Source organism: Chiloscyllium punctatum, chromosome 8 (genome assembly GCF_047496795.1).
Source record: "Chiloscyllium punctatum isolate Juve2018m chromosome 8, sChiPun1.3, whole genome shotgun sequence".
Classification (NCBI taxonomy): domain Eukaryota; kingdom Metazoa; phylum Chordata; class Chondrichthyes; order Orectolobiformes; family Hemiscylliidae; genus Chiloscyllium; species Chiloscyllium punctatum.
This window is the reverse complement of record NC_092746.1, coordinates 6,810,249-6,827,722: the sequence shown is the minus strand read 5'-3', so window position 1 is coordinate 6,827,722 and position 17,474 is coordinate 6,810,249. Positions and strand designations below refer to the sequence as shown.

Genomic DNA, 17,474 nt, shown 5'->3' with positions numbered 1-17,474 from the left:
AGTGGATGCTTGTGAACATGATACCAATCAGGGGGCTGTTTTGTTCTGGATGGTGTCAAGTGTAATTTTTATTGGAGCCACCCCTATCCAGGAAATAGGGGAGTATTTCATCATATTTTCTGATGTGTGCCTTATAACTGCCAGGCAAGCTTTGGGAAAGCAGGTGAGTTACTTAATGCAGTATTGCGAGCCTCTGTCCTGCCCTTGTAGCCGATGTGGCAAGTCCCCCAGTTGAATTTGTTAATGATTAGCCCCACTATCAACATCCTGGGAGTTATCAGGGAGGGCATTAACATTGTATATCAAGGAGGGGTAATTAGATTGTCTATTATGGAAGGTGTCATTTTTCAGCATTTGAGTAATGTGAATGTTGCTTGTCACCTGTCATCCCAAGCTTGGATAATGTCCCAGATCTTCGTGTATTTGAACATAGACTGCTTCGGTATTTGAGGAGTCACAAATGGTGTGGAACACTGCACAATCAATCAATCGGAAAACATCCCCAATCCTGACCTTACGATGGAGAGAAGGTCATTGATAAAGAGCTGAAGATCGTTTGGGCTAGGCCACTAGCCTGAGGAACTCCTGCATAGCTAAAAGCAAAAGCTTTTTAGGGTAAAGCATAGCCCAGTTAGATTACTTTGTGGTTTAATTTTACCTGCTAAATTTACTGTATTGTTAATAGATTTGCAGTCCTTGCTTTAAGATACAAACAGGCATCTACAATTGATTATGCAGAGTCTGGGACTGGTTATTTAAAAAGGCTGGTTGGACATCATTGGTTGTCAATCTTGAGAGTCTTTAAAGGTTTTAATTTTAATGTGTTGCAAATACAGAGATAGAAAGACTGATTCAGTTCTGCAATCTGTCTCCATGTTGTAACATGCTGCATGTGCAGGAGGGTGCTCCCTGTCCTTTTATGGCACAAAAACAGCTTTTCACCCCGTGTAATCTGAATTATCAGACCATTCAAAAATCAATTTGCGAAGTTGATCAACACATCTCCTCTGTATGGAAAAATCAGGCGACCATATAATAGGAATCAGGTGGGCATGTAGCAAAAATTTTAAAATAATCTTTTTCAAATTCACAATATTCTTAAGAACCCAAATTTATATTTATTTAAAGAAGAAATACATACACTACAGCAGCAAGTATTTTATTAAGCATCAATGACAACAGCTATCAAATATGACTGATTTTAAGCAATGTCTCCACATTTAGACATGTACATGTAAACTATTGAAAATATTATTGTTACAAGATAAATCAGCCTAAATATATAGAGGTTGCAGTACCAAGCACAGAATGATTAGTGAAGAAAAATACTGTTACAAATTATTTTTCAATCACTTTTGCTGAAATGTCTACTTCCACTCAGTGGGCATTCTTTAGTAAACATCAAGAACTGTCCTCCAAACTGTAGATTCCATGTGCGATGGGTCATTAAATTGATGCGACTAACCCGAGAACTAACTGCACAAGGTACAGTACTTCAGTACTAATTTTAACATGTCAAAGTTAGCGACGTCGACAATCGTTATTTGTTTGTCAGATGCTAATAATATTATTAAAGCTACTTCAAAAAAGATACATGTAAAAACTGAAAAACAAACTTCATGTTTACAAATATCTGTAACGTTACAGATTTGGTATAAATTGCTATTAGTTTTTCAAACTATTGAATGTTAAATTTGTAATATATTCTTCTTTCAGAAATATAAAATTACTTTTCGACAGAACAGTGTTTAGGCTTAGTGGAATTATACTCCTTTAAAATTAGTCAGAAATTCATATCAATACTCAGCAAATGCAAACATGGACTATTCTGGTAATTAACCATTAGTGTTTTCAGCTGAAGGTCTTATTAATTTTAGTTTAACTTGGAAATGAAAGATATAGATCAGTGTTCCAGATTTTGAATATGGAACTAATGGCACAGGGGATATTGACACCACTAAACTATCAACTCCTTATCATAATTCAACTACAGTGTCATGACGATTAAAATGTTTTTCTTCTTCCTGATAATGTTAGTCTTATTCAATCAAGGCTTTTTTGTTTTGCTTAATTAAACTAACTAACTGATAATACTGATGTTTTGCTGACAACTTTCAATCTCTCCAAGGGAACAATTCCACTGACAATCTATAATTTCTGACACTACAAATTTCATACATTGTAATTTTCTGCAAGATGGAATATATTCAATAAGCTAATGGAACATGATGTACATCATGTGCCAGCATGATGGGCCAAATGACCTCCTTCTGCACTGTAATAATTCTGAAATCCTGTGATTCATTTTTCCATTGACTGGAATTCACAATTAAATTTTCCATCTTGTTCCTTTGCAAAATATTAATCACATTCCAGAAATCTTTACAAGACAACTATATTGAACGTAATGAAATATTAAAGTCATTAAAAAAAAAGACTTTGAAACACATTCAAGCCTGAAGATTTGAACTGTTTACGCATCTCTTCTGATCCCACTAAGAATGGCAAATCCCTGCAGAACTATGCAAAGGCACACTGGAAGCATACCAGGTTGACTGCCAGTCACAACATGGATGAATGATTCTTTCTTTTCCAGGCAGATATTTGATAAAGCAAATAGTCGCTGAGTTACATAAAAATGATCCTCTTCTTTTAAGAGCAGCAGATCTGGATTATCAGCAGGAAGCATTCCATCATCAGGGATGTTGTTAATCTGAAAGCAGGAAAGAGACAATGAAAGAGTGGTATAAGCCTGTGTGCCTTTGTCCAGGGGACAGACTGAAAACACAACTGGCAGTCTGATCCTCTACATCTCAATTTGCATAACACAACAATTATAATCCTTTAACCTCTCTGGACAAAGCATTTCAGATAGTAATGGTCAATTAATGAAAAATAAATAAATAAAAAATAATGAAAAGAGATGCGCATTGTGGCATTGAAGGAAGTACCAAGCCAAGTTCTCAATGCTTCTACAATAATTTGTATTTATATGGTGTCCCTTAATGTAATATAACAACCCAACCTACTTCACTGGAGTGTTACGAACCAGAATGCAACGGTAAACCCCCGAAGGAGATAGATATTGGGGCCCATGACCAAAGTTTTGGCGAAAGAGATTGGTTTTAAACAGTGGTTTTAATAGATGGGAAAACGTAGGGAGGCTGAGAAATTTAGTGAAGGCATTCAAAACTCTAGGGTCAAGGCAATTGAAGGCACAGCCACAGCTACCAATCACTGCAATTTAAATCAGAGATGCTAAAGAAATCATAATCAGAAAGCACAGATATGTTTTGTGGAGCTTGAGGAGATTATAGAAATATGAAATGGCAAGACTAGAGAGAAAACAAGCAGAGAAGTTTAAAGTCAAGGATGTAACCAATGCTTGACCACAAGCCATTGCAGATCAGTGAACATGGGTGAAAGGTTGGATGAGGTCAAGTTTACAGAATGACAAAAGCCGACCAAATGAAGATTAGAATAGTCAAGTAATAAAGATATATTAGAAATTAACTCAAGCTTTAATACCCTCAAAACAAAACTATTGGAATGACAATGCTTGGATGGGATAATGGTGCCTAGCCTTGGAAGAAACTAATGGACAGAGGAGGTCAGAGTGTAACTCCGATATCCAAAACAAACAGCAGTTCTACAAAGATGTGCTAGCCTAGGAGAAAGTGAGGACTGCAGATGCTGGAGATCAGAGTTGAAGAGTGTTGTGCTGGAAAGGCAGCATCCAAGGAGCAGGAGAATTGACATTTTGAGCATAAGCCCTCAGTCTGGATGCCTGCAGAATTACGAAAGTTCAGTGTGCATCAGAATAGATGCTGTTTCATCAAATAACACCATGGTTCAACAGCTGATAAAGAATAAAACAGGAAATGAATATTGTGAATAACTTGTTAACAAGTCCCAAAAATAACTGCTTAGACATAAAGATGTGATGGTGAAATCAATACAAATAACCAAACTTCTGAGAATTAAATCTGGTAGCAAAAGTGGGCAGTTGCTAGCAGGGAGAAAGCTTGAGGTATGCAAGGGTAAAGGTGAAGGAAGAATGATTGCACGCAAAGTTTGGCCCTGATCGAAGCTCAACAAGTTAACAAAGGCAAATGATACTGGCAGGTGGGGAATTTCAACCCAAGATTGAAATTTAAAAAACTGATGCTTTACAAGGTGTTTTGAAATGAACATTTATCAGACACTAACTATCAACAATTCAACAAAGTATTTATCCTTGGGGAAGAAAGGATATAAAATAAGAGACATTGAGAGAGCTCAGTACAGTAAGAAGTGGAAAATCACTCAATGAGGACTCCAGTAAACACTCTTGGGTTTGAGAGGACTTGGGCACTGAGAAGAGAAGTGAAAGAACAGCACGCTGTTGAGTGACCACCCTTTCTATCTCGTCTGGACCAGGGTACAGGTTACTTGACAAGATCATATGTTTTTCCAGATAATTACTAAGTCATATCCAGTTGTAAACTCAATGTCCTACAATTTTGATTACATTCAATTTTGACTGAATGACTAGATAGGGATAACTCTCAAATGTATCTGCAAAAATTATAATTATTCCCATTTAGGATACCAGTCTGTACTTTTGAATGCGAGACAGGAGGAGAGTGAGAGAGGGAGGAGAGCACGAGAAAGAAAGATCTAAAGCAGTTTCAAATCACTGTGTATAAGTTTTGGCACAGGTGCTGATTGAGAAAAACCGTGAAAATAGCTCAGCAAATAGTTAACATTTTGAGTTCAAAAGTGATTCTTCTTCAGTTCCAAGGAAGAATAGTCTTTGGTCTCTTATTTACTCCACAAATGCTGCCTGACCTGACTTGCTCCAATTTCCAGTAACTGCAGGATTTTGCTTTTAACTAAATCTTTCATTGTGCCAAAGGAAGGATTCAGATCAAGAAGATGCCGCTGTTCCACTCTGAATGACACAACTGTACAAGCAGATATAGGGCTGTGAAAGTCAAAGTTCAAGAAATTCAACGTTTGACAGTTGAAAATGAATAAATAATGTCACTGAAACAAATGGACATCGAGGCATCAAGGCAAGAGTGACTGAATGTCTTATGATGCTCCAGCAAATAATAACGTCATCCAGTCCACAGAGGGAAAAGTATTATAAAACATTAGACAGTCCACTGTAAGCTGTTGATTATTACATGAACTTACCAAATAAAGCAATGTTGGAAGAATTTGAATTTCGCAGCAAATACCCAAAACTGCAAGACTTTCTTCAGACAAAGCTAAACAAATAGAGGCATGTTAGACACAAAGTAATCCAAATACAGTTTGAACTGTAGCTTTGTAATCAATAACAAAGCTTGGTAAATTTGACAAAATTGAAGATTATTTTAAGGAAATGTTGTTCCCATCAATAAAAGCTTCACTTTAGTAATTATACCATACAAAAATAACTTAATTTTAAAAAATTGAGGTAATTCTTTGAATTTTCTGCCAAAAGTTTAAACTAATTCTGTCTAAACATAATCCCACGTTCAGTAGCTTATAGTCTTTGATCAAAGATTGACTAGTTTTGACAGAAACCAATAGATAAATTATGATAACTTACTGAGTGAGAATTGTTATTTACAAAGTTATTTATTTGCCTGTAAAATCTGTAGTTCGCCCAATCCCTCAAACTCCATGAGAAACAGTTAAAAGGAAATTACATTGTTTCTCCAGGAATTCTTCTAATTTCCAGTCAGGAAACACCAAGAGCAATTCCAGACCAATAATCTACAAAAAATATCCACGATGTTTTTATTTACTTGTCAATATTTCAGAAATATTCTGAGGCATGAAATGTCTTTCTTACCATCTAAAGCACTAAAAAGGTAGAATGCAGCTGTAAATAGCTCAGATCTTGCAGCATCTTTATTTTCTGAAGAGCCATCCTCATTTGGGCAAGTATAACCCAAAATGTGTAGCATATCCTTGACATTTTGAGCCTCAGTTGCCTCTAGCTCTTGCAGTCCTGTAAGACTTGGATGTTCCTCTGAAGAAAGCTTATCCAACTACAGAATACCAAACAAACAAGAAAAAAATTCTGGTATAAAGCCAAGAACTTTCTGACCAGTGATAGGTACAATCACTTTCATGGTTTGAAAGTTGCTTACTCTCATACCATCTCACCTGGCTAAATGACGGTTAGCATTGTATCAAATGGGCAGACTAGAATTTGCCTTTACATCCAGCACTTTCAGGAGGAGACTTTACGAAATCAAAGAAAATGACTAACTTAATTATATTCTACAACCCTCAGCATTGTTCATGCAGTTCTCGCTGGTCAGTAAAATATGTACACTGGCTCCATTCTTCAGAAATAAACACGTTAAAAACACTTCAGATATTTGCTGTTGTAAGTTATGGTTCTTGGTTAGTTTGCAGTCAATGTGATCTCCTGCCACTTGTGTTATTTGACAGAGTTCAGGCAGGCCACTAAAGCCTCAAGAGGAGTAGGATGTTGTCACACAGGATTGATGGCTGATGTCAGTTTTGCAAGAGCTCCACGAGAAAGAGGAATGTGCTAAGGAGACAAAACAAGAGAGGACCCCTGGTTGGCACAAGAGACCTGGGAAGGAATCACTTACCCCCTGCTCCTTCTTTGACTGATCAGCAGCCCACAGGAATAAACCTCGTGTGAGGCTCCAGTTTCAGGGCTGTCCTGGCACCCAATAAACTGGAGCAAGGATGGGATGGGCCTTTAATTGGGTGCAAATTATGAGTGGAAGGGAGCCAATGGCATGGCACTTGCCTGCTCACCCCCATGAATGGCTCATCAATTCTTTTGGATTTTTCTATTTTAGTGAGATGTGGTTACTCAATCCTAAAATATATTTCAGGTGAAAGTGGATTAAGCATTAACCTTCCACTTGCAAATGGAGATTTCTCCGCAATGTGATTCACGCAATAACCAATATACTTCATTCTTGCCCCTAACTCAGGTTACATCCAACATCCGAAAATCATCATCATTTCCAACCTTCTGTGGTGACTATGGGTTGCAGTTTACCAGTGAGACAGAAAATGGGTTTGGAGGCAAGCATGTGGGCATGCCAGTGCACAACATAATCCTGACTTAGAAACAAATTTCCCACAGGCAGAATTTCAAGGAGGAGGATAACCTGAAAAAAGGTCAGGACCTCAAATAGTCTCTTTAATTCCATTGCACTCCCCGAGTCATGGAATTAATAGACCACAACCATCCTGTAGACATACTTAATTTCTGCAACAGTGGCCTGCCAGCCGTATACACAGTTTATTTTAAGCATATTAGAAATCAGAGACCATTTACATCTTGCAGTACCTTTGATGTTCCATGCCTTATCAATATCATCCATCCATCTCATGCAGTGACATACCCACTCACTCACAGTCTCTGGTCCTCCAATTGATACTTCAGCCTGCACAATGTCCTGAGTGGGACAGGCCTTACCAGGGGCCTCCAACATCATGTAGGCAGGAAAGACCCAGACATAGTCTAAGCTGGGATGCGTTAACACATCCCAATGTTCAAAGGAAACTTCAGCCCTGTATTTTTGACTACACCAGTGTCAAATGGGTACCATGTTTTACCAAAATCTTCAAGGAGTACAATTCAATGAATCTATATAATTAAATAAATTCTCAGGCAGTAAGCACTTAAATAGAAATGATGGAAAAGTTCCAGCAAGTATGGGAGGAATTTTAGCTCCTTTCAAATCCCAAGAACATAAAAAAGAAAGAGGAGTTTTGAATAGGCCATTCTGCACCAATAACCAATTATGGCTGATCTTGTACCTCAACTCCAACTTCCTGCACCATCCCATATTCTGAAACTTCCATTAATACTTAATCCACTTTTACCTGAAATATATTTTAGGATTGAGTAACCACAGTTCACTAAGATAGAAAAATCCAAAAGAAAGTTGAGCCATTCATGGGGGTAAGCAGGCAAGTAGATAAACGTGCCATGCCACCTCTGCTCCAATTTATTGGGTGCCAGGACAGCCCTTAAACCAGAAGTTAGTAGGAGGTTTAATCCTGGGACTGCTGGTCAAAGGAGTAGGGGGTAAGTGATTCCTTCCCAGGTCTCTTGTGCCAACCAGGGGTCCTCTCTTGTTTTGCCTCCTTAGCACATTGCTCTCAATTTGTTGATCAACTTGGCCCCCTGGCAACATCTGTTATCAGAGATGGAAGCATCCATGGGTTCTCTTTCTCATGGAGCTCTTGCAAAACTGGTATCAGCCATCAATCCTGTGTGACACCAAGCTGCTGGTGTCCAATTGACTGGGAGCTTAAAGACAGGCTTCAGATTTTATACTAATAAAGGGTATTGGCTCCTTAATTGAAGTGGGGGAACTATTCAGAAGTTTTTACTGTGGTGTGGGGAGCCAGTGCTCAGCATATAATCCAGCCCACAGTATATTAAAGTATATGGTAGCACAGGAGACATCCATTTGGCCCCCCATAGAATCAAAGGATCTTGTAGTGTGGAAGCAGACCATTCAGCCCATCAAGTCCACACTGACCTTCCAAACAGTATCCCACCCAGACCCACTATCCTATGCTATCCCTACATTTCCAGGGATATGCAGGCTAATCCACCTAGCCTGCACATCCCTGGACACAATGGGCAATTTAGCACAGCCAATCTACTCAACCTGGATGTCTGTGGACTCCTGACTGTGCTGGCATGGGAAGAGTAATTTACCTACAATCCCACTCCTCTGCTTTTCCCCACAGACCTGCAAATTTTCCTCTCTTCTGATGATCTCATTCCCTGTTGAAAGCCCCAACAGAATCTGTCTGCGCCATACTCTCAGGCAGTGAATTCTGATCCTAGCTACTTAATGTCATAAATTGAGGTTTTCCTCATTCCACCAAGGCTTCTTTTGCTCATCACCTTAAATCTGCAACCTCTAATTCTTGACCTTTCTACTAATGAGACTTTTTTCCCTATTTATGCTGTCAGATTCCTCGTGATTTTGAATATTTTTGCCAAACCTCCTTAATCGTCCCTTCTTCAAAAGCCTCCAATTTCTTCATCTGTGAGGTCATTTCCATAAACCTTATCTGTACTCTCTCCAATGTCTTTGGATCCTTCCCAAAGTGTAGTGCCTAGAACTACATACAATACTCCAATGGAGGCTGAAGTGTTTTGTTTGTTAAAAAAAAAACAGATTTGACGTAAGTCCTTTGCACCATTATAAATGTGTTATGCTTCCATAACCGCGCTCACAACATGTCCTACCTCTTTCAATGATTTATGCAGAAATATTCCAAATTTCCTCTGCTCCTGCAAGCTCTTTAAAATGTTTGCTTCATTTCATATTGTTTCTCCATATTATTCCTGTTGCAATAAGTCACCTCAGACTTCTGTGCATTAAATTTTATCTGGCACATGTTGGCAATTCCACCAATCTACATTCTTTCAGAAATTTATCACTACAATTCTCAGAGTTAACAATTGTTCCAAGTTATGGCATTTATGTCAGAAATGCAGGGATATACCTGCGAATGCTTCTTGAAAATCCAAAGTACCCTGCATCCATTGGATCCCCCTTATTCACCTTAGTAGTTACATTATCAAAAAATTTAAACAGCAAAGTAAACTGGAAGGATAGTAATGGCATCTTTGACATGCTGGTGGAAAGCGTGGGCATGCAAAACTCAAAATTTAAAACGAAGAAACATAAAGTGATACATTTTTGCGGGGGGGGGGGAAAAAAAGAGATGAGAAAGGCAATAAAGTAGCAATCCCTTTGCATGAGTAGGGGCACCTGGGTTTTCTACACATAAATCATTAAAGCTGGCATAGCAGGTTGAGAAATTACAGTCAGTTCTGCTATAACATGGTAGTTCCATTCTCATGCAATCTAGTGTTATACGAAAATCGCGTTATAGCAGCACCATTTAAGAGCGGAATTGCATTATAACCAATACACACTTTAAAACTTGGTGCTTTAGAACAGTGTCTCCAATTTGTCAATTGTGTTGTAACGAATTTGTGTTAACAAAACACACATTATAGCAGAACAACCTGAAATTAATAACAGATTTCAACTGCATGCAAATTATGGTCAACCTTTACAAAATATTAGTTAAGCCTCAATTAGAGTGCTGTGTGTAAGCCTGGTTGCTGTACTTTTGAAACAATGTAAAGACATAGGAGAGGGTACAGACAAGATTTACAGTAACGATTTGGGCACAAGGGGCTTCAGTAACTGGATATTTTGTCAAAGCTGGAGATGTTCTCTTTGGAGAAGAGAAGGTTTAGAGGAAATTTATTTGAGGTGCTCGAAATCATGAAGGGTTTATAAAGAGTAGGTGGAAAGAATTCTTCACATTGGTAGAAGGGTTAAAAACTAAAGGATCCTAATTTAAAGAGACTGGCAAAATGAAGAGGTGATAAGAGGAAAGTGTTTTTTTTAACATAGTGATGGATTATGATCTAGAATACACTTACCTGAGAGTGGCTTTCAAAAGGATAATTACACATTTGCAGAGTTTTAGGAAAGAATGTGGATATTGGGGTAAGGGAATTTGCTTTCACACAGAACTGATGTGGACAGCAATGAGCTGGAGTGGCCTCCAGATCTGCTGCAACCATTCCATGTTTATGAGTCTAGGTTGATGAAAATGAGCTACACTATTTTTCTTTCAGAAAAAGATCAACTTTGTTCAAACAGGTGATGATTTTTTTATAATTTTAAGAAATGTTGAAGAAAGCTTTCTTTGTCATCCTTTTTAAATGCCCAGTGATCCCAAAATAGATTCTACCATTTTATCTCCCCCTAATGTTTGACTAAATGGCCAGAAGTTCCTCCTTTTCTTTTAATACCAAGTAGTGGGATTATGTTTGCTACCTTCCAACATACTTGGGAAGGTTTCCAGAATCCAAAGATTTCTGGAAGATAAACCCCACGACAAACCCTGGTTGTGGGTCATCACAGGCAAAGCATTTGACCACATTTCATGCTATTAGTTTCCCCCGTATTTTCTATTTATTGTCATTAGCTTCCACTGATTAGAGAAGACCAAGCCTTCAATAAGTAGTCTAACATCCTTTCAACTTTATATATAAATTACAGTGGTACAGTAATGTAGTGACACCAAGGACCTGCTTCTTCATGCCTGGTTTGAGATTGTCTGTTCTTCAAAGTTACTAAGATTGAACAATAAGAATGAACATTACTCTAGACCACTGTCTTGCACATTATGTTGATCTAATGCTTGACCAGTATACAATGACAGTAAAATTGCTATAGTCTACCTCATTATAAGGGGGGGGTGGGGGGTGGGGGGGGAAAGAAAGAGAGACAGAGAGAGAGAGACAGAGAGAGAGAGACAGAGAGAGAGAGAGACAGGCACTCACATTCTTGGCATTACAAACCAGCCATCTCACCAACTCCTCAATGATAGTAAATTCTAGCTCTGCTAGGTGACCCTGACTCTATATTGCCGTGGTGTTGAGATGCCTCACTAATTAATCCACTCACAACACAGATTCTAGGGAATAATCAACATCTTACATTGATGAAATTCATTCATCCCATTTATAACCAAAGGTTGCTTCACTGGATATCACTATTTCATTAAAAAAGTGACAATGGTGCTGGTCAATCTAATTTCATGATAATTTCCTGAGAAGATTGAAATTCCTCAATACTACATTGGTCTAAACACAAAACTGTATGAAAGCCATGCTGGGTTGGAGGAATGACAAAATAAGGGGATAGGTTTTCAGTTCCCTTCAATGTATTTATTTGGAATGGTCATAGGCTCATTCTGTTTATCTTCAGCTCTGAGAATGGATGAGTCTTTGACAATTGAAAATGAGACAATAAATGCTATCCCATTGCTGGCTACTTCAATACTTGGGGTCTTATGAACTAGTTCTGGCATTGCATCTCGTAGTATGGAAATGAAAAGAGGGGATCGTCTAATTTGCAAGACCAATACATGAACAAAAACAAAACAAAATTTACTTCCATCACTGACAAACAATTGTTAGTGTTAGTTATTTCTTAGATATGCTTCTGGGTCATGTCCCACTACTTCAAACTATAGACTAAAATGATTACTGTATTTCACTGCAGATAAGGATGCCAGTCACCCAAAAAATATTATACTTACAACATTTTCAAGAAGGGTAATCACGTCTTCGTGGTATAAGAACTCACAGTAATATTTAAATAATTGCTGACATTTGTCCTCAGAAAGTTCACAGAATGGTTGCAGCTGTTGCTGAGCCTCTTCAATAGCTGTGAAGATATGGGTGTCACGATCATCGTCAATGTTAAATCAATTTGCATCAATATTTAGATTCCATTCATAATTACCTAAACTTGTCTAGAAAACACTTAATATCAATAGTGAAATCCAGTACCACTATTTCTTTGAACATATTTACCAAACTTATCGTTAAACGAATAACTGCACAGACTTCCCAAAGATCAGTCATTAATCTCCAGTTTTCATAATCAGACTACTTGAAAGTTAATCACAGGAATTCTAAGCAGAAGCAAATTAACTTCTCAATCAAATGGCATAAAGCATAAACAGGCAATAGAACACAAATTCCTATTTTCAATGAAACAAATTTGATGTTTAGCAAATAGACATGATTCACATTACACCAGGAAAGTGCTATCCAAGACCTTTAAAATTTTAAATGCTTTGATAAACTCCAACTCTTGGTCATCACACTGCTCCATTCCATCTAAGCTCTCACTATTTTATAACTAAAAGGTAAAGTAACCACAGCCTTACCAGATGATAGGGCAATTCCCTCAGAGAGAGGGAGGACTGATGGTGATTTAACCTGAGGTCACCATACCTCACTGAATTGCAAACCGGTCATCCAGCAAATTAAACTAACTGACCCCCATTGTATAGCTACCTGGGAAAGCAACTATTAAAGCAGGAGATAATGTATAAATTAAACTGCATTTACGGCTTGATTTGAATGAGATTTGTGAACAAACATTAATACCTGAATTAGGGTTTACACCATTGTTCAAGAATCCATCAATTGGATTGGTTTGTTGAATTAAGGTGTACCAAGTAAAATTTAAAACTCAATTTCAACTTGAAAGTACAGTTACTGATCCATTTTTGAGATAATCTTCACTTCACCTCATACCAGTGAGAACAATCATCCTGGAAATGCCAGAGCTATTCAATACTATCATGGAGATAGAATTCCTAACTTATCCTGGCCAGGACAGGCTAGGTTTGTGTCTGCATGAGTTTAGAAGAGTAAGAGGCAACTTGATTTAAACACAAGATTCTGAGGAGAGTTTACACGTTAGATGCAGACAAGATGTCTCCTGTTCTAGAGGAATCCAGATCTAGAAGTCACTATCAAAATCAGGGGTTGTTAATTTAAAATAGAAGGCTCGAGTTTTCTTTCTTTTTATAGCGGCATGATTCTTCTGGGACTCAATTCCTGAAAATACAGTGGAAGCAGAGTCTTGAATGTTTGATTGCAGAGATTGTATAGATTCTTGGTAAATAAGGGAATAAAAAAGGTAGTTGGAAATGTGGATTTGAGATTACAATTAGATCAATCATGATCATACTAAAATAGCTAAATGACCTACTCCTGTTCCTGGTTCAAATGTATATTTTTAAATGCCAAAGGTGAAGCCAGGAAGTTATTTCCAAACCACACCATCAGTGTTTGGAATGTTTTCACAGTTTGTGGTCTCTGTAATACAGATAAAAATCCACAATATGGAAGTCTTTTTTTACCATCTGGAATCCAATTCGTCTTTCAGTCAGATAATGTGCTATTAATATCTATGTTGCCCAGGAAACTACCAGAAACCAGCTGGTTACTCACATCAGTAAATATTATTTTCAGTCATAAGCACATTTTCTGTATAAACTGACATTATCCTCCCAGAAAAAAAATACTAATCATTTATTGTTCCAGATTAGATTTGAAAGTTATGTAATAATGTAGCACACCACATGTGGATTAATTGCATGCATATCACAAGTATTAATAGGGGATTTACAACATTCCTATAGTTATCAATAGGAAGAAACTATGGTGGCTGGTTGAGAGGTTAATGCTGGTGTATCTCCCTCTGAAAATGGCTTCTATTCTACCCTTGAGTATTTGAATCAGGGGTTGGCCACTCAGCCCCTTGAGCCTGCTCCACACCATTTAATGTGACCATGGCTAATCTGATTGAAAGCTCAAATCCACATTCCCACCTATCCCAATTATCTTTCAACCCCTGGCTTAACTATGCTAGAATCTTCTTGCTCAGATGCTTTTGGTATTTTCTTTCGTGTGGAATGTTCGGTTTTATTTAGTGGGATCTTGTTCTAGACTGGTAGTGTCCATATCTCTGAGCAAGCAGGCATGGGTTAAAGTTCCAACTACTCCAGAGATGTATGATAACATCTACAGCTTTAGTGGATCTAGCCATTACAGAAAACAAAATTTAACCACCAATAATACTTGAATTAATCCAAGAGTTTTCCAAGAAAAAAAAGATCAGTGCTTTCGGTACGATTATAAGTACAGTATTATTCTGCCAATATCTACTCAAAACACCAAGACTTTGGAAATGATACAAGGTTTGTAAATGTCCTAGAAAGCGGAAGATGATATTGCCTGATCAGCTGTGCTTTTCCAGCTTCACACTCTTCAACATATTGCTAAATGGAGACGAGAGTTTGAAGCTTTTCATTTTACACTCAGAACAATAATGCAGAAACAAATCTGAAATAAAAAGATACCACTAAAGAGTTGGTTGGATCATTATTGGCATGGAGATGCAGCAAGGATAGTTAACTGTCAATTTTTCTTCTCCGATCAGGCAGATGGATTTGGATTAGTCAGAGACTGCTGCTACTGGCCTGTCTCCATGCACATCCCTTTTTTTCAAAGGTGCAGTGTATGCACTAATTACACTTGCCCACATGAAAAAGGGGTTCTGAGTACTTACATATGTAAGCTTCAGGCTTATGCAAATATATCACACTGTGATCCTGGCTGATTATCTAAAATGCTGAAAATGTGTTGCTGGAAAAGTGCAGCAGGTCAGGCAGCATCCAAGGAGCAGGAGAATCGATGTCTTGGGCATGAGCCCTTCTCGGGCTCATGCCCGAAATGTTGATTCTCCTGCTCCTTGGATGCTGCCTGACCTGCTGCACTTTTCCAGCAACACATTTTCAAGCTCTGATCTCCAGCACCTGCAGTCCTCACTTTCTCCTAGATGATTATCTAAAATGGTTTTCCAGTGTAAATGTTAGCACAATCCAGATTATTAAATAAATGATTTATGATAACAGGATCACATCTAAATGGTACTTGTGCATTTAAGGTTTACAAGCATGAGCTACTTGAGCTGCCAGCTGTGAATGGTCAACAGAAGATATTACTTGATAGGGCCCACCAGTTGTTAGAATGCACAGCCCACACACCTCTTCTCACTCCATATAATTCCATTTCTTCAGGTCTATTTCTTACATCCTCGTTCTGATGACTGCAAAAGGAAAACCTTCAACTTAAAGTCTCCTTTCAGCAAGATTTAAGGTTCTGTACTACCAAAGATGAAGATAATTTGTTCAGATTCATTATTATACAAACAAAACTCCTTTTGATTTGTATGAGAGAGTGAGATTGTCAGCGTCTCCTTTAATTACGTGAAGCTAAGTAGAGCTTGTACATCAACAGTCTGTGGAACTGCCCGGATAAAATGTCATCTTGATTGACCAAGTAGCGAAGGGAGATAAAACTTAAAAACTATATAAATATACTACTTGCCTCAGAGTTGGCAAAGATAAAAAAAACTGTGGTCACTATTGGGAATTGTAATTTCATGTAAAATAAGTAAAATAAAAGTTTCATGGAATTGTCATTTTAGTGGGATACCTATTCTATTCAAAAACACAAATGAGAGAACAAAACAAACCAGTTACTTTTAGGAAGTCAACTGATCTGCAGTTTACCCAGTCAGGACATTCCTGAAGAAGAGCTTATGCTCGAAACATCGACTCTCCTGCTCATCGGATGCTGCCTGACTGGCTGAGATTGTCCAGCACCACACTTTTTGCCTGTGAGTTCCAGCATCTGCAGTCCTCACTTTCTCCTAGGACATTATGCTAGCCCCCTTAACAAAACCTGATGATTGTCAGAGGATTGAGTAAGTAACAATGGCATCAGATAGCAAGTTAAAAAGTACTGAAGGATGTGGCATGTCCGACTGTAAGGATTACGTTGTCTCACGACCTTAACTTTCAGATCCTTGGCAAAACCGAAACTAAACTGATATCTTCGTTTTCCAATCTGCAGACTGGATGGCTAATCTCATTCAGTAATATTAAATAAGGGTTAGTATAAATGAAAATCACAAAAGAAGAGGGAGCGGACATGTGACACTAACAAAAACATCTGACTTGATAATGGCAAGTTCAGAAACAAATCTGAAAATATGAAGGTGATCACAAATACTGCAGCTGAAAGTTGCTTATGCACTGAAGTCTGAAACCTGAAAATAATTTCAAATCACAGATATGAAAAGGTTTGGGGGAAATTATGAAATCAGTAATGGGAAACAGTAGAGGAAAGAGATAAGGGAGAAGTGATGAAAAAGATTGATGAAGGCAGAGTGGTGAACATAGTCTATATGGACTTCAGTAAAGCGTTCAACAAGGTCCCAGATGGCAGACTTGTTAACAGGGTTAGATTACATGGAGTACAGGAAGAACTAGCCATCTGGATACAGAACTGGCTTGAAGGTAGGAGACAGAGGGTGGCGGTGGAAGGGTGCTTTTCAGGCTAGAGATCTGTCACCAGTGATGTGCCGTAAGGATCGGTGCTGGCTCCACTGCTTTTTGCCAGTATTATAAATGCTTTGGATGTTAATATAGGAGGTAAGGTTAATAAATTCACAGATAACACCAAAATTGGTGACATAGTGGACATCAAAGGTTACAACAGGATCTTGATCAGATGGGCTGTTGGACTGAGGAACGGCAGATAGAGTTTAATGTAGTTAAGTTTGAAGTGCTGCATTTTGGAAAGGCAAATCAGGGCAGGACTTATACATTTAATGGTAAGGTCCGAGGGAGTCAATTACATTGCTGTGGATCTGGAGTCACATGTAGGCCAGACCAGAAGAACGGCAGATTTCCATCCTTAAAAGGCATTAGTGAAACAGATAGCTATGACAATTGACACAGTTGTTACTAGACTAGCTTTTTATTCCAGAAAATTATCAAATTCAAATTTCACCATTTACAGTGGCCGGATTCAAACCTGTGTCGCCAGAACATTAACATGGGGTCTGGATTACTCATTCAGTAACGTTGTGACTTCACCACCATCTTCCAAACCAATAAAACCATATTGATTGCATTCAATCCTGCTTAGTTGAAATAACAAAAATTGTGCAAAAATTACAAACTCAACACCATAGAAGATTCACTACTATCCCAAAGAAATACTAAAATGGATA

The 17,474-nt window shown here is 38.1% G+C and overlaps 1 protein-coding gene across 3 annotated transcripts in view; it reads right to left on the bottom strand.

Annotated features, from left to right (window-relative positions):
* Positions 1–1,095: 1,095 nt before the first annotated feature.
* Positions 1,096–17,474, bottom strand: part of gsdmeb (gasdermin Eb) — a 35,515-nt gene continuing 19,136 nt past the window's right edge. For all 3 annotated transcript variants that reach the window (XM_072575114.1, XM_072575115.1, XM_072575113.1), the window contains exons 7-10: positions 12,130–12,257; positions 5,828–6,026; positions 5,182–5,255; positions 1,096–2,713 (exon numbers count right to left, since the gene is read on the bottom strand). In XM_072575114.1, coding sequence (XP_072431215.1) covers positions 2,474–2,713; positions 5,182–5,255; positions 5,828–6,026; positions 12,130–12,257 — 641 coding nt within the window. In that variant the 3' untranslated portion in view covers positions 1,096–2,473. The remainder of the gene's footprint in view (positions 2,714–5,181; positions 5,256–5,827; positions 6,027–12,129; positions 12,258–17,474) is intronic.